The following is a 23,266-nucleotide window of genomic DNA, read 5'->3' as shown; positions in this document are numbered from 1 at the left end:
CTTGACTAATAAATAAGGTAGAACAACTACTTCTTTTTGTGTTGTAGATTAAAAAAGTAAAAAATTTCCCCCTTTAATATATACTAAAAAATTCCTCTGTACCATAGCTTGGCTGGCTTCTAGGAAAGAATCCTTACCCTAAAATAAAAGAAGGCTTGTATTTCTATTCATACATATCTCATTCAGAGTTGTGTTTTTAAAAAGTGGTGTGAAATAAAAATAATGAAAATATTTGAAAAATCTAAGCTTGGAGTACAAGGTCATGAAGAAAGACAACCTTGGTTCAAGTCGCCCTAGGACAATGACCTTGACAGAGAGGACTCTGATTGAAAAGTGGTTGATGGGTTCCAGAGAATGAAGGAGTTGTTGCGAGTATAATACCCATTTTGAGTGGGAAAAGAAAACTTTCTGCTGGACATATTTGACCTTCAATTCTGCCTATTACAAGTTTGAAGGGGTCAAACAGAGAAGCACCACTTGCCATTAAGACTTTATTCTTCACCGTGAGAGCAAATTTCTCCCACTACCCTTTCCTCAGGCACACAAATTGCTTTCTATTAAAGACACTTAATTGTTTTGGAAAACAATACCTTCTCAGCACAAAACCCTCGTGAAGGCAACATGAATGCTTAACAAAGTGCAATTTCTATTTCTTTTTCTAGGGGCAGAAAAGGACATTGAGATATCCTAACATAAATACTATCATTTATTGAGTATTTACCATGTGTCAGTTGCTATGCTTGGCATTTTACATGCACCATGTGATTTGATTCTCCTAACAAACCAACAAGGTGTGTAGTATCAACGTTTTAAGATTAAGAAAAAACAGGTGAAATGTGGTTAGTACTTACCATAGCTCAAACTCATATAACTAACAGATGACTTTTAGCTTCCCTTAGAAAAGAAGAAAGTGATATTCTGGCTCACAGCTATGGAGGTTTCAGTCCACGACAGATTGGTCCCATTGATCTGGACCTGTGACAAGGTGGCACAGTACATCATGGTGGATGCAAGTGACAGAACTTGGTTACCTCTGAGCAGCTGGGAAGTAAAGAGAGGAACAGAGCAGGGCCTTATATCCCCTTTGAGGGCCTGAGACCTTTCACTAGGCCCCGCCTCTTAAAGGTTCTACCACCTCCTGACAGCATGATAGGTTGAGACCAACCCTTGAGGATCATTCCAGATCTAAACTATGATTTGCAGAGCTGTACGTTGAAATCATATGTTTGATTCCAAAACCACACTCTTTCTTAACACCACTTTCTGTTAAAAACAAATTCAATTTCTTAATATTCACAACTGAGTTAATGACTTAAATAAAACTTTCAAAAAAGAAATAAAATATTTTAAACATTGATAATTAAATCCTGATTTATTCAAAATGATATCCTTAGAGCCAGGGATTTAGCTCAGGGGTTCCACCACCTGCCTTGCAAGTGCAAGGACCGGTGTTCGATCACCAGTACCACACACACACACAAAAATAATCAAATGCTGCACATCATTCCCAGACTCACTGTGAGACATACTGAGATAAGTACCATACATAAGAGACAGCAGAAATACTTCTAGGTGAGAAACAAGCCCAGCTTCAAATGATAGGATGCGGCTATGGAATTTAAGGACAGTATGTGCCTGAGAGAAAGCAAACGGGCCAGGTTGAGGAAGAACTCAAGGGTAAGAAAAAAAGAAAAATGGTTTGTTGAAAACCAGTGTTGCAATAAAGTAAACTAATCTAGTTTCATTCAGCAGAAACACTACACAAGCCAATGAAAGAAACAATGTAAGTGGCTAAACTGAAGAAAATGTGGAATCTGAGGGACAGATTAGCCCCAGGAGTCTAGTCATTGATATCAGCTGATATTATGAAAATAAGGATGCCCACGTTAAGAAAAGCTCACAACAGGCCGACTCCTGCCACAATATCAGAAAATGTCAACCATCACGATGTGTTTTTGTACGGTACTTTGTGAACAGAGAATAAGGCTGCTGTTATAATGAGTTTATCCTGGATTGGATCCAGTCTATAAAACAGTAATATTATAAGGCAGTTCTGCATTTTGTCATGCAGATGTATACCAGAGCGGTGATTTCCCAACAACTGTGCCCTACCCCTTCCCCAAGGGTACACTTGGCAATGTCTGGAGACCTTTTTAATTACCACGTGGGAGGAAGGGTGTTATATTGGCATCTAATGGGTTGAGACATTCTACAACGCACAGGACAGCCCCCTGCAACAAAAAAATTGTCCAGCCAAGATCTCAGTAGTGTGGACTTCAGCAGGTCTGGACCAGAGGCAACTGACTGACTGCCTTTGTGGCAGGAGGAGTAGTTTTGGTCACCGCCTTTTTTGGGCTTCCCGCTGGCCACATACGCTATCAATTCTCAGGGATCATTACTGATGACAGAGAGGCCGGTCACCAGAAGGCCTAGAATGTGAAGCAGATAGCGAAGGAATTGTTTATTTTCCTTTTAAACAATGAATCATCTCAAATCTAGGTTTTAGGTCGCTTACTTTGTCATCGAAATAATCATCCCGGGGCTTTTCTGACATCAACAGCTTTAAACCCAGGGCTCTTGGGCGCTCGGGTTTCTGCCTGGGTGTAGGTTTCTTCCCCCTCAGCATTGCTTGGTAGGAAAAGCAAAACACTTCGGTAAGGAGGCGTTTTCATAACGTCATTTATTTAGTCTAGAGGAAAAGTTTTATTCTCCAACAACAGGAAAGTTGTGGATTCCCAGAAGCTGGAAATCGGACCAGAGAGTATCTGTCCACTAGGGAAGTTAATCACATTGGGTTTACTTATAAAGATAAAGTAAGTGAGAGAGTAGTGGAAAACCCCGCTAGGCGGTTGGGTATTTTGTTTTTGTTTTTAGTCCAGGAGCCTCGGGACTTCGGCTGGTCCCAGCAAGGAAGGAGAGCGGCGCCCCGGGTGGGAAGATCGCCGCCCGCCTCCCGGGGCACTGAAGTCCCCTTCCTCAGCGCTGGGCTGCAGGACGCTGTGGGTCCCTCGGGGAGGGAGAGTGGGCAGGGCCGGCGGGAGCGATCCCGGGACGTCGGAAGCTGCCGGGCGGGCGGGAAACAGCAGGAAGAGGCGGGATTCCTGCCTTTTGCCTGCGGGTCCTCAGCCGCGAGCCGGCGGAGAAGCCCTGCGGCCAGAAGCCCGGGGCCTCGGGAGCCGGTCCCCGAAGCTGCGGGGCGCGGCGGGGCGGGGCGACGCCAGGCAGGCCACGCCCACGGGCTAGCTTTAAAAGGCGCGGCGTGCGCTGCAGCGCGGCTCCCGGCATTTCCGCGCGCTTCCTGCCGTCTGTGCTCGCGCCTCCGACTCGAGTGAGTACGGGTGTCGAGGCGTCTGCATCGCAACCCTTTTGGGTCCAGGGGGATTCCCACGACATCTGGGGTTCTCAGGCCACCCTGCCCGCGCCCGCCGTCCCCGACATCCGCAGCCTGGCCCCTGTTTGTGCTCGCACCCATCCTCTGCCCCTGAGCACCAGATTACTCCCTCACCCCCAAACACACCTGCTCTGCCCCCCGCGGCCCAGGCCCTGCCCTCGGCTCCCAGCCTACCGGGCAGGTAAATAATCCTGTCTGACCTTTAATTTCTCAATACCGGTTCCGCTGGGGCACAGGCGGGAGTTTCGCGTTGCTGCTAATCCTAAAGCGGCCTTGGGCCCCCACCTCCCGGGGCCAGCTCAGTCCGCGGACGGGCAGGGTTTCGGCTCGGGGTCCGCAGGCCCAGGCTGTGCTCTCTGGGGCCGACTTTCCCCGGGGCTGGTCATTGGGTGCGGGGAGGGAAAGGAGCTTCTAAGCCCACCAAGCCCGGAATCCTTTCCCCGCTGCTGACCGAGCTCCTGGCATCCCTATTGTTTGGTGGTCTCTGCCCACCAAGCGCTGAACTTTAAATGTGAAAGGAACAGCAGTGAAATCGATGTCAATCGATCGCTTCTAGCTTTTTCCGGAACTTTCTGCCATTCAAGTACAAACAGGGATTCAAGAATACTTGGTTGTGAAATTCTGCAACAGGTTCTGAAAGGATTTAGAGCTAGATTCAAAACTCCACGTAGGCATGTAAAGGTACAAGATCCTAATGATGGATGTAACTGTATTGTACACCTAAAATGTACCAATAAACAATGGGGGGGGGGACTCCAAGTAGGCACCCCGGGGTGAGAGGTGCTGTCTAAACCAAAGGTTCCCCTTCTCTCTTGGAAGCTGGAACATTTGGAACGGCATTTGTTTAAATAGTTAACCAAAATTTAGCTTGTTTTATTTGCAGTCTGCAAATGAAGCACATTTTTACTTTATAAATGTTTTTCAATAGGGAAAATCTCTCTTATTACGCGTGGTAATTTTTTAACTCGGGCAGTGAAAATGGTCTTTTCTAATTAACCTGTTTTACAGCTATAGTTATAAAAAACAAAGAATTCAAATAGGACAGCCACAAAGTTGGCTATATACTTTGACTCGAGTTTTCAAGAAGAGTTGGTGGTAGGTTTTAAAAGGGAGAATTTCACACAATTTCAAAACTACACACAAAGTACAATCAATTTTTATGAAGTGCTCCCTGGTCTCTACCGTTCTCACATTAATTGTCACTGAAATTTTTGTCACTGATTCTCAGGGTTCTTTTTCCTCTGCATTCTAGTTTCAGCCATGTTACCTTCCAGGTAGGATCTGTTATCCTGTGAGTCTTTGAAATTGTGTTTGCATGGGTGCTTTGAACATGGTTGGACCAGAACCATTACTGGTTAATTGAATGAAGAAGGAAAGAAGGAGCAAATGAGGTGCAATTGAGGGGAGTAGATTGAATTTGGCTGAAGCAATAGATACCTGTTAGATTTTATCTAAAGTTTTTATCACATATTTTAAACAGATTCTTCCCAGTGTATTCAATACATTTTGACCAGTACTGTGCTGAAAGTAGTACTGATTGGAGGCCTATTATGATGAGCCTGCAAAATCACCTGGTTTGAGAGGAAATTTAGCCTGAAACATCAAGAATGTTGATATGAATTGGGAGAGCAGCAATAAATGAGGAGCTTTCAAATGGGGTCCAGTTACAACCATGTCACTAAACAGCTGTGATCTGGGCCTCTGAGGTTTTTTTTGCATTAAAAATGAGATGCATCAAATGAAATGAGGAGAGGGATCCTCCTGAGGGGAAAGAGGCAGGAGCAGCAGGAACAGCAGGAAGGGTGGAACCAAAGCCCATCAGGTCCCTACTTACTTCCCAGATCCAGCAGTTGGATGCCCTTGGACAAGTTAATTTACTCAGGCCTTAGTTACCATGTCTTGTACAATGGGTGTAATACTGCACACCATGCAGGGTTGTCCTAAGAAATATATATGCTTACAGAAAATGCAGTCCAGCCTGGAAGAAATTCCTTGTGTGCAGATTGTGTTCCGAACTTTTATGAATATATGGAGGAAATGGCCATCAATGAAAGCCTCTTCCATGAGACAGCTGACTCAGATTTAACAGCATCTCTTAGGCCTTGCCTGGAGGCCAGCTCTCCTCCCTTTGCAGTTATTCACCATTTCCTTCAAAGCACCTTGCCTTTGCCTGGGTGGGTTTTGGTAGCCATCTCTTCTGTTCTCTTTGACAGGCACCATGACTCCCCTGGGGCCTTGATTACCTACCTGTAGGTGGGGAATTTAATTTCTTCTCTTGTGTCACAGACCTCTTGACAGTCCTGGGAAATCTCTGGACTCCCTTCTTAAAGGGTTTAAAGTGCAAAAGATAAAGTTACTTGGTACTAAGTTCATTTTTCCCTAGAATTTAAGGGAATTTACAGGCCCTGGGTTTAGAATCCTGATTCATTGGAGTGTTTTTCCACCTCAATTCTAGAACAGCGAGGTGTATTTTTTGATTGGTGACAATTTTATTGTAAATCATAGAAGATGAACTGATAGAAGTAAATTATGAATCATTTGCAGAGGATATCACATTCCTTGCAATTTTATGATTCCATTGAGCCAACAGTACTAATTGTCTTTGACTAATAAGAAAAGGATAGATACTGTGTGATATGTTAAGCCCAAGATACTTTGCAATTCACGGTGGGAAAGTACGGTTCAGGGTGGCTTCACAAAAGAGAAAAATGAAGAGAGAACTGAATCTTTGCCCAGCAAAGATTACAATAGTAATAGAACATACCTAACTTAAAAGAAACTGTGCCATACCCATAGCCATAGAGGTCAGTACTACTCTATTTGTGTTGCTAGCACCAGTTTATTTTTAGTAAAACATCAGTCAGATAATTTTGAATTAGAATTCATTTTTAAGTTGCATTGGTAATTTTATTTTGGATTCACAGTTATGAGTCACTTACCTCTATGCCTCAGGTTCCCTACTAATAAAACTAGAGTAATGCTAATCTGTACCTCAGTCATTATGATTAAATTAATGAGCAAACTATTTAACGTAAGTGAAGGATATAATAAAATTTATAGAAATATTTGTAATTATTATGTAGTGTGTTAAGTATTTTGCACATATTGTTTAATATCAGAATTGCCTTATGTATGCTATAAAGAAGCATTATTTCCATTTTTAAAATAGGAAAACCAGCAGATCAAGTAACCAATCTGTGAACATCTGGAAAAAAAAATAGTCTTGGCATTTAAATCTAGGTTCTACTCCATGTAAAAACCATGCAAATGGTAAATTGCTTGACTAATTAAATATCTTGTAGCTTGCACAGATCGTGGATTGCTATGGCAGATGTTGGGGGTAAAGATTACCAAGTTTACATCATAGTTGCATTTTAATTACAAGATGTGATTTGGCAGGTAGTGGTTCAAATCACTGTCAATGATTTTGTTGTATTCCAAGCTGAAGACATAAGTGGTAACAAGATACAGAATTAGAATGGTGAAGCTGAGGTGGACACAGGAAAATTTACTTAGGAGAGAGGAGTGGCAGAGCTTTCTGGTGGAAAGTAGGAGTTTGGGTGTGGGATTTGGCACACAGACCACTTACTAACTGCTTGGTTGGATAGATGAATACTATACGGAAGAGAATGCATTCCTGTCCACATAATTTGACAACTCAGGATTGATAATTCTCATTGATTTAAATGGTGTCCTTTGCAGAGCATCAGATATGAGAATTTGGGGAACAGCTTGTGGTTCTGGAGTCAAAATATCAGCCTGATATGCTGCTTTGGAGATCAGGGATCTGTGCAAGTAAGCATCATGATTGAATTTGATAGCCACCATCAGGCCCAATAGTCCTCCTGTAGGAAAAGGAAGCCAACATTTTTGGAGGCCTGGCATTTTTCCAAGTACTTTACAAATGCTAGCTCATGAAATCCTTACAAGCACCCATGAGATAGTTCTCACCCATTTCCAAATGGGAAGGAAAGTTGAGGCTCAGAGGTTAAAGACCCTGGCCAGGATTACAGAGCTGATAACTGGATTTCAGACTTAAGTCTGTCTAATGCTATGTTCCGCATTCTTTCTGTTATATCAGAAATGTCTTAAGAGGCAACACATGTACTGTAAATTTCCATGACAGATACGTTCATCACAGTAATCTTTAAAATAGAACTTGGACTAAAATCAGTCTTTCTCAACATAGTTCTAGGAATCTACTGTCAGTGGATCTGTAAGAGAGGACCATTTTGCCATCCCGGTAAAATTAAAAACATGCAAAATTCTGAAGGCCCTTTCTACATGACTCTGTAGAGTTGGTTATGTTCTATTACCATTGTCTGTTTACATATTTTCCCTCATATCCTGAGAAACAGGTACTTCTTCATATAACCTCTTGTTCCTAACTCAGTATATGGCTTATAATACTGTTTTCCTTTGTGGTGCTAGGGATCAAACCCAGAGCCATCCATATGCTGAACTACATCCCCAGCTCCCAGTGTATGAGTTAAAAAATTTTATTGAATTACAGTATGAGAGCTTCATAAATAACAAGGCATTGTACAGTGTTTATAAACTGTCTCTAACCTAGAAAAATGGTTGAGATACAGATATGAATTTAAGAATTAATTGAATGAAGGAGGGAGACAAGTCAGTTGCCTCGATTGGGAGGAGTTGGGAGCATAATGAGAAAATAGATATATGAGAGATGAAAGAGCGAAAATAAATACTGGTAACAAAAGCTGAACATTGCTAAATACTGATGAAAAACACCATCATTTATTGAGCGCCTACTATGCAGTCATTTTACCAAATTCTTGTAACTCTATAAAAAAAGTACTGTTAATCTCATTTTACATATGAGGGAAATGTCTGCCAAACCCATGTTCTTAATTCACCCTTATGCTGAGGCCATGTTGAGTGTGTGGCTTCAGTAGGTGGAACCAAATGGAACATGGATCACCAAGTCGTGAAGCTCAAGCTTGATTCAGTGGAGTTCACTAGTTAAGGAAAGTAGACCAAGCAGAAGAAAAAATACTGAGAATAGGCACAAGTAAAGCTTAATTTTTAATTAACTACAACTCTTAAACTCTGGTCTTGTTAAAATCATTGTAATTAGGGACAGTGGTACTAATGTGCATTATTTAACAAATGTCTCTCCCCTGGATGTGGTGCAAGATGTGACCACTTCATAACTTTTTCCCTTTTGAGAAATTGGACTGTAGCCAGGTACAGAAATAACAAAGCCTTATATGTAGTGATAAAATGTCTCTGGAAGCATTTAAAATTGGGTACATGAATACATTCACTCCAAATTTCCAGATCAGATGACTTAAACTGTAAGTGATGACATGTAGTCTTGAAATGTATGAATTCAGGCAAGTCATTCAGAGTAAATTAAGACAGTAAATGCAGCACTGGCAGTGTAACAATAACCTGTGTGGTCACTTTACAGCTCTCAGTTGTCTAGAGAACAGTAACTTTACCACAAGGTAAATCATATTTAGACTACAGTAATTTCCCTGAAGTGTAAGTCTTATGAATTTTGGGTGGTGCCTGAGGCTGGGGAGAGACCAAGCTTCTTAATCAGTCTAGTGTAGTGGCTAAATCCTGGTGCTGGAACTCTGTCAGACATTGCTGAAGAAGACTGAAAAACAGAGAATAAGCCTGTTTGGGCCTATTTTGTGATACATGTGTAAAGTGGGATTTCATTTCTGCTCTTACCATTCTGTAAATTAATGCATAGGATTTGGGAAAGGCATGCAGCCCAGATTACTCAGTGCAGATCTAGTCTGCTGTGATTAATGCCAGCTGTTGCGGAGTAGAACAGCCAAAGGCTTGTAAGAAAAATGAAGCCTTGCACTTTTTTTTTTCTCAGTATCCACAACAGCGCCAAGAGTGACAGCAAGGGGAGATCATCACATATCTTTCTGCCAAATTCAGGAAAAATGCATAGGGTTTCAGCCTAAAAGTGTAAATTTGAACTTCATTTCTTACCCATCACTGTTAGTGGAGCTATTGTTATAACTTGTAGTTCACTGCTGTTCAGTGGGTTTTCCTACTGGAGTTCTGATTTGTATCTTCACTTAATCTCCATATGGTAGCAAAGGGTCACAAGATGAGAATCCTTCCTTCCATTATGAAATATTTCAGACATACAAAATAGAGAATGATATAAAAAACACCAATTACATCTATCCACTATTCATGTTAAAAACATTAGCCCAACTGAAACTTTCTAAGGATGTGTTATTACATTATTTGCCTGTACAGGAGAGGTTATGCAGAAACTCTTAAGAGTGGTCTTAAATTGGATGGAACTTTAAATGTTTTGATATAAGTCAAATAATGTGGGAGATAGTATGGGGAATACAGAAATGACCTTAACCCTGATGGGCAGAAGCTCTGTGGACCTTTGATAGAAATGGCTTATGTAATAGAAATTAGAGCAGACTCATAACCAATGAATTTAAAGTAACCCTGAATTACATAAAGAAAGTGAAAATACTGTATTGCCTTTTTCTTTTTTAAACAATCCAGGCTGCTCTTCATTGGGAAGAGAATAACATAAAGTAATTAGGTTTTTAGAAGTGTATTTTCAAATGTTATTTAGGGACAACTTAGTCTAACCTTAATCTTGATAGGAATCTGGCTCCTTATTAGTGACCACTCCAAAGTATGTGTGAAAATGAAAGATACTAGGTTGGTATTAAATAGTTGACTTTCTAATATAATGAGAAATGCTTGGACAGAAAAATCTCCACAAAAGCAAAGTATTTTAGAGCCAGTTCATGCTGGGATCCAATACAAGTAATTGTAGTGTCATTTCCACAGGCCTGGACTCAATTTTTGGTTTCCTTAGGATTCATGAGGGAACCTCCAGCAAATGTCTGTTGTATCCATGAGCATTCCAAAACACAGGTAACTGGAGGCAAAGTGGAAAGTCAATGTTACTGATTACACTCCTAACTCAAGCCAGCACAGGCTGGTGGAGCCAAAGCTTTGTCTTAGGTGTTAAAAGTCAGGTTCATGTTTCATTCTGGGTTTGAGCAATGGAGCACATGCCTCCAGGAATGAGAATATAAGATTTATGTAACTGTAAAAGGAAAGCTTACATATGTGCCCTGTTGTTGCAAGATACTGACCCTAGGTGGATGCTTTCACAGTAAGCCTGTTAACCTTTGTGAATCCTTTGAATTACTTTGTTCCTGTATGGATAAGGGAAGTAGGCTATTTGCAAGTTGATACCAGCAGTTTAGTGATAACTAGCCAAATTAGTCACCTTGCTGTATGTGGGTGTGGGCTTGTGTGTTAATGTTGTTTCAGGGACAGGAGCTCTAATTCCAATGATTTAAAAAGGGAATTCATTGGTTCTTATAACTGAGGAGTGCTGGATAAAATGAAGCACAGCTGAATCCAGTTTATAGGATCTAAGCATCTCTCCAAGCATCATTATTTTCCTCTACTGGCTTCCTTCCTAAGTTCTTTTCCTACAGCAGCTGGACTGCTGCTAGCCCCTCCACTTATATATTCACAATTCTGTATTCACAATTGGAGCTATGAGTTTAACATTCACTGAATTGGAGTGGCTTATGTGCCTATGCCTAAACCAATAACTGTGGCAAGAAGGGGGAATGCAGTGATGTGATTGGCCATGACTGAGTCATATGCCCAGGCCTGAAGTTGTTTGGATTTGAATGTTTTTGTCTTCTCCAGAACTCGGTGAAATTTCATCCCAATGCAGTAGTGTTGGGGAAGTAGGACCCAATAGGAAGAATTTAGAAATGAACAGATTGATGCCACTATCAAAAGGGCTTGTGGGAGAGTGGGCTTGCTTTCTTCTCCTCTTCTGCCACGTGAGGACAGTGTTCCTCCTTTCTGGAGCTCGTAGCATTCAAGGCACCATCTTGGAATCAGAGATTGAGCTCTTACTGGACACCAAATCTGCTGGTGTCTTGATCTTGGACCTCTCTGCCTCTAGAAATGAGGAAATTCTGTTCTTTGTAAATTATTCAGTCCCTAGTATTGTTATAGCAGTATAAAACAGGCTAAGATAGGGGTAGAACTAATACCATCCAAACCAGTGCTTTTCACACAATTTGTGGTAAAGGAATATGTAGGCATCCAGCTTGATGTGACAATAGCCATGTTGGTTATAACTTCCATTTTGTACTATCTAAATTCCTGTAGGGAAAAAAAAAGTAAGATAGTCAGCTGAGCTGGCAACTGATGCCTGGACTGTTTCTTAGCATTCCACATGCTAATAGTTTTTGAGAAACATTCTCGTTGTTCACAGCCCACCTTTGTCTAGCTTAGCATATAAACTCTTTCCTGCCTCAGGTTATAGGGATCCTTCTTTTTTGCTGTCATCCTATATTACACTTTGTGCAGTCCTGGACCTGCCTGCCTCTTCAGTCTCTTGGCCCCCTTCCACGTTTGGTGGCTAGTCCTCATACACGGGGACCAGGTTTTTCCAAAACAGAATTTTTTAAAAAAAAATTTCTTAAGTACAGACTGACTCACTGATTCTCCATTCACTAAGGTGAGTACACTGATCATGTTCTTAGTTGTTGTAGCATAAAATTATTAAAAGTTTTTTCTTGCTATAACAATATCTGAGACTAGGTTAATTTATAAAGAAAAAAGTTTTGTTTTAGCTAATAATTCTGGAGGCTGGGAAGTCCAAGATCAGGCACCAGCATCTGACTGGCTTCTGGTGAGGGCCATGTGCTGCTCTATGCATGGTGAAAAAATGGACAGGTAAGCAGGTGTGACTAAAGAGAGGAAAGAATAAAGGGGCCTGGATTCTATATAATAACCCTCTATTATGATAAGTAACCCACTCTTGAATGAATTACATTAGTCCCTTCGTGAGGATGGAGCCTTCACAAACCAAAACCCTTGCAGTGGGCCTCAATTCCCAACATTCCTACACTGAGAAATTAAGGTTCCTATGTGTGTTTTCATGAGGACAAACCATAGTCCAGCCATAGAAAATTTCTAAATGTTCACCTGAATTTTGGCTTGAATTGGTAATGAGTATGGTGGACCATCATAAGGAGACCATATTTTAATAAGAATGTCTAAACCACATGAACTAAGAAAGATGGATATCTGGGAAAAATATTACCAGAAGAGGGGCAAATTGCCCAGCATGGTGATTAATTTTATACATTTTTCTTTTGGAAAGCCTTGGTGTTCAGGAAATTTTTAGATTCTGGACCATGTAAAAGGGGTAGGATGAAAATTCACCACTTTTTATGTTAAGAATCAAGGATTTCTTCAGTCCTTTCCACTTAGAAGCCTTCCTTTTTCCTTCTTTTGTGGCCAGGATTTGCCTTAGTAGGGAAGTCTCAGCTTTCTTTACCACATAGAGAGGCAAATGGCTCATCCAAAGAAGCTTAACAGGTAAGGGCTGTAAATATTGCTTACAGAAAGGAAATCTGAAGAGGATGATCAGAAAAAACAAGAGGTATTTTACTGTGTTTTTAGACACCAGTCAGGGCAAGGCAGACATAACATGGCTTCTTAGCAGGATGACTGTGTATTGGTAAAGGCAGTTGAGGAGGCTGGCCATTCAGAACCAGGCATTGAAAAACTCTGGCCCAGTAGACCATTTTGTTGAGAAGGGAGATTAGAAAATGTTCAGAATATTAAGATAGCCTAGGATTTAAATTTCCTGCTCAACTATCGTATTAGGCCATATTGTTCAGAGGTTGTTCTGACAACATACTTTTACAGACAATTCATGTTACTTGGAAGGGAACTAGGTAGAAATTCCTTATGGCCTCACATTTCTGTCAGAGTGGGAAAATGAACTATTGGCTGGACTAGTGGAGTTCAGGAGTAGTGAAGCACAGAAAGTTCAGTCATGGCCATCTGGATGGCTGTTTGTTGTGGTTACAGCAGGACTCCTGCATGCAGTTGTACTAGTCACAACTATTTCTACTGTAATTGTGCATAACTTTAGCAGACAAATACAAAACTTGTTCTTGAAAGGCAGTACACTTTCTTCCTCCCCAGATAATGTCAGGGCTTGTATATCTTAAATGGTAAGAATTTAGTGTTGTTACAATGAATTAAGCATGTAGTAGAAACTTCCGCCAAGAATTAAAAAAAAACAGTTCATTAAAGACTGTTGTGTAAGGGAGGTGGCAGTGTTTGCCTTTCCACTCCCCACACAACTTTATCTCCTATGGATTCTAGTGGCATTGTTTTGTGCCTGGCGACCTGTAATGTTTCATTGAAAGCAACTCCTTTGTCTTGTAGGGAAAAAAAATTCTTATGCATGACAAGCCAGAGTTTCCTAATGAAAGAGCTGTAATTTGGGAGAAGAAATGGGGTTATTTTGGAGGAACATAGGGCTTCAAAAGACCTGGTTTGAGTGGTTCGTAAAGAAACAAGATTTGCAGCTGTCCCCTGGGTTTAAATAGCTCTCTAGGGAGCTTGTGGGACAAGCACAGGGGCATTCTGATGAATCCTTTGTTCCTGCAGAATGCCGGTCTGGGGAGGTGGAAACAAGTGCCGGGCCTGCGAAAGGACTGTGTACCACGCTGAGGAGGTGCAGTGTGATGGGAGGAGCTTCCACCGCTGCTGCTTTCTGTGCAGTAAGTATCTCCCACGTGCTCTGGCAAAAGTTATGTGTAAAAAGCTTCAGTTTGCCTTTTTAAGAAAAAAAATTGGAGTTTTCCAAATAAAGCTTATTTTAGAAGTACAAGTGTTTTCACCTGTTGTCTTAGACACAAGTGCTTGGGCTAGCAGCCAAGACAGGAGGAGTGGCCCACGACACTTGGCCTCCATCCGGCTTTTACATTGTTACCAGCTCTATCTTTCTTGGTTCACTGAGAGCTTAATGTCATACATGAAGCCTGGCACCTAGTCTGGCACACTTTTTTTGAACAAATGAATTGCCCTTTTCCACCCAGTTTTCTCCTTCTCTTCTAAACTTTCTCATTTTACATCATACTCATAATTGAAAATCAGATGGCAATAATTTCTGTATTAGTTCAAATTGTTTTCTGTGGTGATGAATATTCTGGTTATTGATACTCTGAACTTGGGGGAAAGGAGCATAGGATATGCATATGACTTACAGGCACTTTGGGAATGACTATTTCTTCTAGACTTCGGACAACAGAAAGTAGGACATAAAACAACACATGCTTACTCTTTCTAAAGTCAGTAATTACCCAAGGAGAGAAGCAGAACAAAAGAGAAGCTCCCTTCACAAGTCTCCTCTGATGACAACTAATGCTTCAGTTTTAGAACAGTAGGTAGCAGTTTAGGAAAGCTCTTCATTAATTATCTTTTGATTTAAGTGACAAGCCGTATGTTAAAAAATAAATTTGCTTACATAATCCTCATAAAAAACTTCTCTTTGAAATTTGTATTTTTCTATTCTGGTAGGAACCAACATTCAAGGTGTCTGGACCTCTTTACAGTGTGACTGCTTTACACATAATTAGAAACAGACAGCAGAAAGTGCATTTATGAAAAGTAAAATAATATATATGAATGTTTGCTAGGTATACCTCCATGATAGCTAGTATGTCTCACAAGATTTGGCTTAACCATTTCTTTTAGAAATTAGTGACTTCTTTTATTTTTACTTTTTGAACCTATTTTTCAGCATGCTTGCAAACAAGAAAGTATGGAAACAAAGAAAAATTCAAATACTTAAGAAATTGTTCAGTTTCATCTAGGTTAAGCCATGATGCCTGATAACACTACAACAAAGTTAGTGTTTACTAAACATCAAGTTCTTAGTGGTCATTTTTAATTACTCTTTCCTAATTGTCTCTGTTGACTAAAGCCTTTTAAGGAAACAATTTAGTGTAGTTTACAGATCTTTCAGAATTTACTGCAGAAAATAGAGATGAGGTGTGAGGAAAGGAGGGATGATCTTAAGGTAAAACTTCATTTATCTAAACTTGCCTTGGTTATTACACGTTTTTCAAAAATTTTTTACATTTATATTCATATTGTTAAGACTATTAGCTCTTTAGTAGTTTATGATTTTAGGTTAACTGTCTTTAAGAAAATGTTTCAGCACTTGAACCTCAATGGTTAGATTCCAGAGTGGATGTTCTTTTATTCTAAAATAATAGAACTTAATTCACTTTTTACAAACTAGCCAGCTAGTCATCTTTCCCTCTTCCTTTTCCTATCCTTCCTTTTGTCTTCCTTCCTTCCCCCTTTTAAGTAAGGGGGTAAAATCCCATTTTCCAGCTGCTCAACTGTGCTACCCATGAATTTCTTCACAATTTACTTTTTTCTCAAGTTTAATTGAAGTTTTAGAAAGTGAAATAATGTCTGGATAAAACATGGTAACATTTGGCAGTTTCATGAAGTGGGATACGTGTAACTGTCTTGTGGCAAGAAATGCATCAAGGAGGAATGTATTCTCCTTTGAGACAGAAGGGAAAACAAATGCAGACTTTAAACCACTAGATGATTTTAAGACATACTTATCACTGCTCGAGAGGCTGGTGGGGAGAATGAAAAACTGCTCTTTCCCATCCTAGACTATTGATGAAAGCTTGAATGCAAGACTTAAAATTGGGGCTACAGAGGCAATTCCCCTCAAGATAGTATCCTTTTATTCTTAGTCAGGTTGTGATGTAATAGTACTAAGTATGAAAAGGCTAAAATCGAGTGTGGAATGTTAAGACAAGGTTTGGAAGTAGGGCATTGTTCCAATTTTTATTCATGTAATTACAGCCATCTCGGAAACTACTCCTTCTGCCAGAGAGGTAGACCATTTGGAACAGTTACAGCACTTTGGAGGTTAAAATCCTTATACTTTTCTGAAGTGACTATCATCATCATATAATGGAGGAAGGCTTAAATAATTTTCAAATGTAGCTGACTGATCTAGATGCTCTCACAACTTTTGGCAAACCATAAGCTAAACTGTGAATGAGCCTGTGCTTTTAATATTTATAGATTTTGCTGCTCTAAGGAAAGTATTTTGATGGAATGTATAAAACCTAACATTTCCCCTGCAGTGGTTTGCAGAAAAAATTTAGATAGCACAACAGTGGCAATTCATGATGAAGAGATCTACTGCAAATCCTGCTATGGAAAAAAGTATGGGCCAAAAGGCTATGGTTATGGCCAGGGTGCTGGCACACTCAACATGGACCGCGGTGAGCGGCTGGGCATCAAGCCAGAGAGGTGAGAGGAAAATATTTGTTACCTTCAGATATGAATTACAATTAATGTTGCTTGGTGGACAGGAACTTGGGAGTTTCCAGATTTTTAGCTTAAATTAAGTAAAGAAAATGTGACTCATTTTCTAATGTAAACTAGTAACTATAATTTCATAATATTTGACAGTTTTGGACCTAATAATGTTCTTACTATTCTAGTCCTGGTTTTATACCATTCCAAGAAGTATCAAGTAGTTAATCATATTCTCCAAAGCAAGTGTTCATTTCTATTTCATAGCACTTTGGAGAAGGTACCATGAAATTAAGTGGTAAGGGAAATATATCTAATTCATCAGAGGCATTTCTTATATGCAACTAAGCTGTCAATGGAAATTCCTCCATCATGTTTTCTATGTAAGACTTTCTTCATCAAGAAATTATTTTCTCTAACTTAAAATTGAACTTATTTCCTGTTTTGATTCTTTCCAGACAAATGTGGCAGACTAGTACCAAAGTATCAAGGTACCAAATCTATTAAAGTTCACCTAGTATTTCATATTCAGGCTAAATAATCTCTTCATATGGAATTTCCTCTTAATTCCTATTGTCATTTGAAATAAATCATTTTATACATCCATTTTATATTGAAGCAGGCGAAACTGGTACAGTATTTCAATACAAGAGGGCTGTCCTTGGACAACGCAGTAAGACATCCCAGACACCTTGCAATGTTAACATATGTTAACTCATTTAATCATCACAGCAGTCCTACAAGGTAGCATTTCCTGTCATACTGCAGAATAAATTGAAGCTGGGCATGGTAGCTGAGACAGAAGGATCACAAGCTTGAACCCATCCTGGGCTTAGTGAGTCCCTGTCTCAAAATATAAAAAATAAAGGGCTAGGGATGTCACTCCATGTGGAAACCATGGATTCAATCCCCAGGCTACTCCCCCTCCCCCAACTAAAAAATTTTCCTACAGTCACACTGTTACTTGTGGAGCTCTGAAACATTATGCATTCTGCCCTAGCCAAAAATAATTATCGTTACTGAATGGCTACTTGTCTGCTCAAATTTATCTTCATTCTGTATAATCCTCACAGTGTACCTCTGGGGTACAGCTAATCTGTCCCTATTTTAAGACGAGGGGACTAAAGGGCAGGTTACAGAGGGAGCTAAGACTTGAATCAATGTCTGTTTGGCTCCAAAACCTGGACTCTTCTACTGCAATCTGTGCTACATTAAGGCTCCCCTCTCTCCTCTTTCAGAATTCATAGGCTATAGTGCCTTATTGTGCACCAATTGTACACAAGCTAACTGTCTCTCACTCACTGCTGCATACTGTCACTCACAGGAGCCCAGCCTCCCTTTGTTAAAATTTACGGTACTTCTGCCTGCCTCGCAAGAGCAAGGTCTCGAGTTCGATCCCCAGTACAAATTAAAAAAAAAAAAATTTACTTTTCTGTTCTTTTCCAACTTGCAATCCCGTCTTGTTTCAAGGTTTTGTTTCAAACCTTTCAAAACACATATATCTGTACACCATCCCCTCAACCAAAGCTAAATTCATCCATGACCCCAAAAGTTTTAAGTCAGTGGTTTTGGCCATAATTCAAAGTCACAAAGACCTGTGGAACCTTTTCTCACCTCCCACTTCTGTCCTCCAGTAATTGGCAGATCCTCTGTGCTGACCTATGTGCATCTGTAACCTTTTTAGTTTGGCCACATTCTGTCACCCTTCAGGACCAGGTGTAGGATGACTTCCTTTCCCAAGAGGCCTTAATGATTCCATGCTATGCACGTGACAATTGTAATCCTCATGGAGATTTAACATCTTTACAAGGGTCTCCTTAAGGCAGCACTGAGTTGGAAGAACATTTCCCTTGTGGCAGACCTGCATTTTAAGATCAGGCTCACAATTTCCTAATTCTTTAGCCTTTTACCAATTAATTTAACATCCAAGTCCCCACTTCTTCATCTATAATATAAGGTATCAGTTATTATTCATTCCCTATGAAGTTGTTAAAAGGTAGATGGAAGATTATCTTCACTTGTGTGAAGTTCTTGTTGATATTGGCAGATTTGGAAATTCTTTGGACTCATAACTGCAAATGCTGGACATCACTGTTAACAAGCTTTTAAAGAACAGTTTAAAAATAAGCATATCAGTAGGTTGTGAAGATATTTTGAAAATATACCTACATTAGGGACAACTGAAGAAACCTATACTATGAATGACTACTTTGAATTGGTTTTTGTTTCTTAAAATATTTCCAGTGGCCACACAGGTCAAAGAATGCTGTATTAAACAACTTTGGTGGATATACAGAAGACTGTTACTAACTCAAAAAAACAGATGTAGTGAAGATGAAAATAAATGTCAAGTGTTTGAATAAATTGTTTTGTGAAAAGGCACTATTTCTAAGCTAAAATTTTATTTGATTTTATATGTGTATATCACTGAATAAAATATAACCAGGAGAACATTTGTTTTTCTAGTTGGAAATACTGGCACTTACCTGTTTGTTCAGTGTTGTCATTATGTCTTACCTGCTCAAATTCTAAGGTTCTAAAAAGGTCTCAAAGCCCAGTGAATGTTCTGCACATGTTAAGTATACCTAGTTACTGAAGGGAAAAGAATCTCTGCTGCAGTGTGGATTACCTCAGTGACCTGTAAATAGTAACAAAAATACCATTCTATCTAGTGAAAAAGTTTTAAAACTAAACAGAACATGTAACAACAGGGAAATTTACATTTTCTCATGAAGAAAGTAGTTTATTCACACTTTATGCAGTATACTGGGAAACTAGAGAATCTATAAAATATGCTTAACTTTCTTAGTTATGTACTTGCCAACTGACCTATTTGCAGAATTGTTTAACACTGATTTTTTTTTTTCAATCTCCTAATAAGTACAAAGCTAGGTATGAATCTAGTGATATTCTGGGGTAAAAATGTAATTATATACTGGAGAGACTAACACTGGAGATTACATGAATTGTGTTTAGATTCCTAGATAACCAGTTTGAGGGCGTAGCTGTCTTTTTTTTGTAGCAATCATGGGTCCACATAGGTTAAATAACTCTGGCCAGCACCTGAGATTAATTTCTTCATTTTTTCTCTGGTTATGGTTTGGAAACAGGGTAGCAGTTAACTCTGAATTTCACTATCCTGCCTTGTGGACTTACAAGGGCCTTTTGGGAAATCTTGCCTCATTTATTCTTTCCTTTTCCACAAGTGTTCAACCTCATAGGCCTACAACAAATCCAAACACTTCTAAATTTGCTCAGAAATTTGGAGGTGCTGAGAAGTGTTCCAGATGTGGGGATTCTGTATATGCTGCTGAGAAGATAATTGGAGCTGGAAAGGTAAAGTGCTATTTTGAATTAATAACTGTGAATGACTCCACTCTGTTCTCTTTATCCCCCTCCATATCATTCTACTTAAAAGCTTTATCTTCTGCTTTGAAAATCACTTGTTTTTGAAAGAAATTTGTTTTCATGGGGGATGCCCCTAAAGGTTACTAAAAAGGCCAGACTTTAAAAAACCTGGAATATGCAGGTTTTTCATTGTTATCAGAGTCACTATACTGGATGCTAGTTAAGTGTGGATTTTGAAAGCTGCCAAGTTCTTGGTAAGGTGACCGACTTTAAAGCAGCAGACTGGTTTTTTGGCCAAAGCCTGATAATGCTCCTAGAGAAATAGCCCTTCCTTGTTTCAGCTCCCAGCCCAGGTCTCCTGTGAATGAAGTTTCAAGTCAGCCCTTTTGTGGAGGTCAACAACCTAGATAGGCAGGAGGGCTAGTTGCAGCCCAGGAGCTTGCTTTGGGGTTGATCATCCTGAACTACCTTTGCCACTTCTAAGTGAAACTGCAGGAAACTGTCCTCTCAAAATGTACTAATATATATTTCTCTTCTAGCCCTGGCACAAAAACTGTTTCCGATGTGCCAAGTGTGGGAAGAGTCTTGAATCAACAACTCTGACTGAGAAAGAAGGTGAAATCTATTGTAAAGGTAACATTTAATTTGTTGCTGCTATCCATGAATATCTCACACTGGCCATTCAATGAAGTGCCATCAGTATAAAACAACAAAAAAATTGTAGTCTGAAAATAAAAAGGAAGATACAGTCACCAGCTACTTGAAAACACAAGATCCAGAGATGCCAAAAGATGAGAGAACCAGTCTTCTTCTGTTCATTTAAAACTTACCCTACAAATAATGAAAAACATCACACAGAAGTAGTCTTTCAACTTCATGCTATAAGCAAAGCATATGAATAGATGAGGGTAAAACCAAATATATAACTAAGCTTGTCTTTCATGCTTATAACTCGGCATGACCACGAGCTGAACACTCGGGAACCAGAATGTTTGTACTTGCCTTCAGTTTGAGGGTATTACAAGGCACATTTTATAAAATCTTCAGTTGAACTCTTTGGCATAGCCAATTTTGTTTTGAATTTATGGGATTTGCCTTAATGCTAGCAAAACTTAATTGACTTGTACTATCTCTCCCATTTCTTTTGTAGGATGTTATGCAAAGAACTTTGGGCCCAAGGGATTTGGCTATGGCCAGGGAGCAGGAGCCCTTGTCCATGCTCAGTAAAGGTGCAACTCAAAACTAAGCATCACACACTGAGAATCTCTTCATAATCTAGACACAGATAATTTTGTAACACTAAACTACTGTGAAATTCAACCAACATTAAGTACTGTATATTACTCTGTACTTGGATATGCTGGCTAACTTGTAAAAAAGAGCATTATATCCTTTTGCTTTATTCATCAGCATTTTCAAGAACCATTTCTTTTACATTTTCAATAAAATCTGGCTTGAGTGTTTAGTGTCTTTTAATCAACCTATGGGGACTTCTGTGTTTTCAGTTAGTGGGAAATCATTGGGGTCTTTACCTCATTTGTATTTGTGTTGACAAGGATACCCCTCAGGCATCACCTTTCAGCTCCTCAGAGCTGGCATTCAGCTGTATATCATCTCTGTCCCTCCTGCCCCATTAAAGCCTGTTGGGTAACTCTTCTCTGTTGGAATAGTTTTCCAAAGTATGCATTAGACAACTCAGATTACACTTCACCCTCGACAAAAGTACAGTCTCTAGAGGCAGTTTGGGGCCATAGAAGCCCTTTTAACAAATTCCTCAGAAAAGGCAAACTGACTCAGAGCAGGCACATTGTTAGAAAACATGGGTTCTTCGCATTTATTTATACTTAAAGATTATTACAGACAACTATAGAATCTGAGGCTTAGCGTAACATTTTTTAGAAACTCCCCACTCTAATCGGATGTTGACTCAACTAAAGTCTAGAAACTGAGGTGCTTTTTTCACATATTTCAACTCTGTGTAAGTAGCAAAGAATGTTATGTTTTCTGGGTGCATTCAGCTGTCTCAGGCAGAAAAGGGGCATTGCACTAAACAAGGAATATTTTCATTACCCCACCCCCCTTCCACCACCCTGCAAAGGTGAAACTGGTCTGCAATATATGTGAATAGAATTAAACCAGCCTGATTGTAAACATTTTATTTTCTCCAAAGTCTATTTCTAGACATCATATTGCTTATTTTGAATGGCTAAAAGGGATATGTATGACTTAGGAGAAAGTTGATTGTGGGTGTACTGAGAATTCATGCTTATTTTATATCATAACCTAGAGCAACTTCAGGTTTATAAGACTTATCAATTCCAGTGGATAAGGGGGAGGGCTTTTAGTTAAGCAGGCTGGGAAAGTTAATTAGCAATGAAAGGCACTGAAGTGAAAGAAGAGATACTGAATAACTATGTGATGGTTTTAAAATATGTCCACAGATCGACATTCCCACTAGAGAGCTGTGATTATATACAGCCCTGTAGATTAACAGTGCACACTTGCATACTGAAGGCCTTGACAGCCTAACACTGATTTAGTCTGTCTACAAAAATACTTAACTATGAAATGTCTGTCTGTGGTTTTCAAACTTTTAATCTCATAACCCCTTTATATTCTTAAGTCCAAAGAGATAGTTTATGATAGTTGTATCTATTAATATTTTCTACATTAGAAATTTAAAATTTAAAAACTTTAATTCAGACTTCTCTTATAGCTAAGATGAAATAATGGGAACCAGATTACTCATTCACCAGGAACAAAGGCAGATTAATGAAAAACATTTATTTATACTTAAAGATTTATTTATATATACTTAAAGATCATTACAGACAACTGTAGAATCTGAGGGTTGGCATAAGACTTTTTCAGGACACTGGACATTACGCAACAAAGGATAGTTATGGGAAAAAAACAGAATCAGTCTTACAAATTATCAAAGCCTACTGCTTTGAGATTCTAGGCTGTAGTACAACGATGGAAAACAGAACTGGAAGCCACCCTGAGTTGAGACAACTGAGGGGGTGGGTGGGCATGGTGGCTTCACAGAACTTGAGTCATGCAGAGAACTCTGGGGTTATGCAGAGCATGCTCTTCAGCAGTGTTCTGACTGAACATGCATTTTGCATAACTGTCCAGGGCAAAAAATTCACTGCCCTTCATGACAAGGCGCCTTGTTTGTACCAGCAAGACTGAAACATAATTGCCAGGGCTTTGGCTTTAGAGTATAGAGTGTAGGCACCTCTTCCTTCAGTAATGGGGAGTAATCGGCTATAAATTAAACACTATTGTCTCGCCTACCAGATTTTAAAAGCAAGACCTAAAAGGATCAAAATTGCCAAGTAACTTTCAAATCCCAGAGTA

General features: G+C 39.6%; 2 protein-coding genes across 2 annotated transcripts in view; one reads left to right on the top strand and one right to left on the bottom strand.

Moving 5' to 3' along the window:
* LOC147823672 (uncharacterized) overlaps positions 1-13,868 on the bottom strand; it is a 239,325-nt gene extending 225,457 nt beyond the window's left edge. Inside the window, exon 1 of the mRNA XM_087192471.1 lies at positions 852-13,868. Coding sequence (XP_087048597.1) covers positions 2,801-3,472 — 672 coding nt within the window. The 5' untranslated portion in view covers positions 3,473-13,868 and the 3' untranslated portion in view covers positions 852-2,800. The remainder of the gene's footprint in view (positions 1-851) is intronic.
* Csrp2 (cysteine and glycine rich protein 2) lies at positions 13,869-21,364 on the top strand. The gene is made up of 5 exons (XM_004845003.4): positions 13,869-13,980; positions 16,381-16,549; positions 19,762-19,891; positions 20,443-20,536; positions 21,054-21,364. The coding sequence occupies exons 1-5, from the start codon at positions 13,869-13,871 to the stop codon at positions 21,128-21,130; spliced, it is 582 nt and encodes a 193-aa protein (XP_004845060.1). The 3' UTR covers positions 21,131-21,364.
* The last annotated feature ends 1,902 nt before the right edge of the window (positions 21,365-23,266 follow it).

Source organism: Heterocephalus glaber, unplaced genomic scaffold (assembly GCF_053883595.1).
Source record: "Heterocephalus glaber isolate CG9 unplaced genomic scaffold, H.glaber_assembly_v1.0 deba00001571, whole genome shotgun sequence".
NCBI lineage: Eukaryota > Metazoa > Chordata > Mammalia > Rodentia > Bathyergidae > Heterocephalus > Heterocephalus glaber.
Note: the sequence above shows the minus strand (reverse complement) of the source record. Positions and strands in the feature narration are given on the sequence as shown.

Bases quoted from the DNA above. Each gene is read 5' to 3' on its own strand.
- Csrp2 (XM_004845003.4), top strand. From the start codon at position 13,869: ATGCCGGTCTGGGGAGGTGGAAACAAGTGCCGGGCCTGCGAAAGGACT. The intron at 13,981-16,380 runs GTAAGTATCTCC...TTTCCCCTGCAG, and splicing joins CCGCTGCTGCTTTCTGTGCA to TGGTTTGCAGAAAAAATTTA. The intron at 16,550-19,761 runs GTGAGAGGAAAA...CTTTTCCACAAG, and splicing joins CTGGGCATCAAGCCAGAGAG to TGTTCAACCTCATAGGCCTA.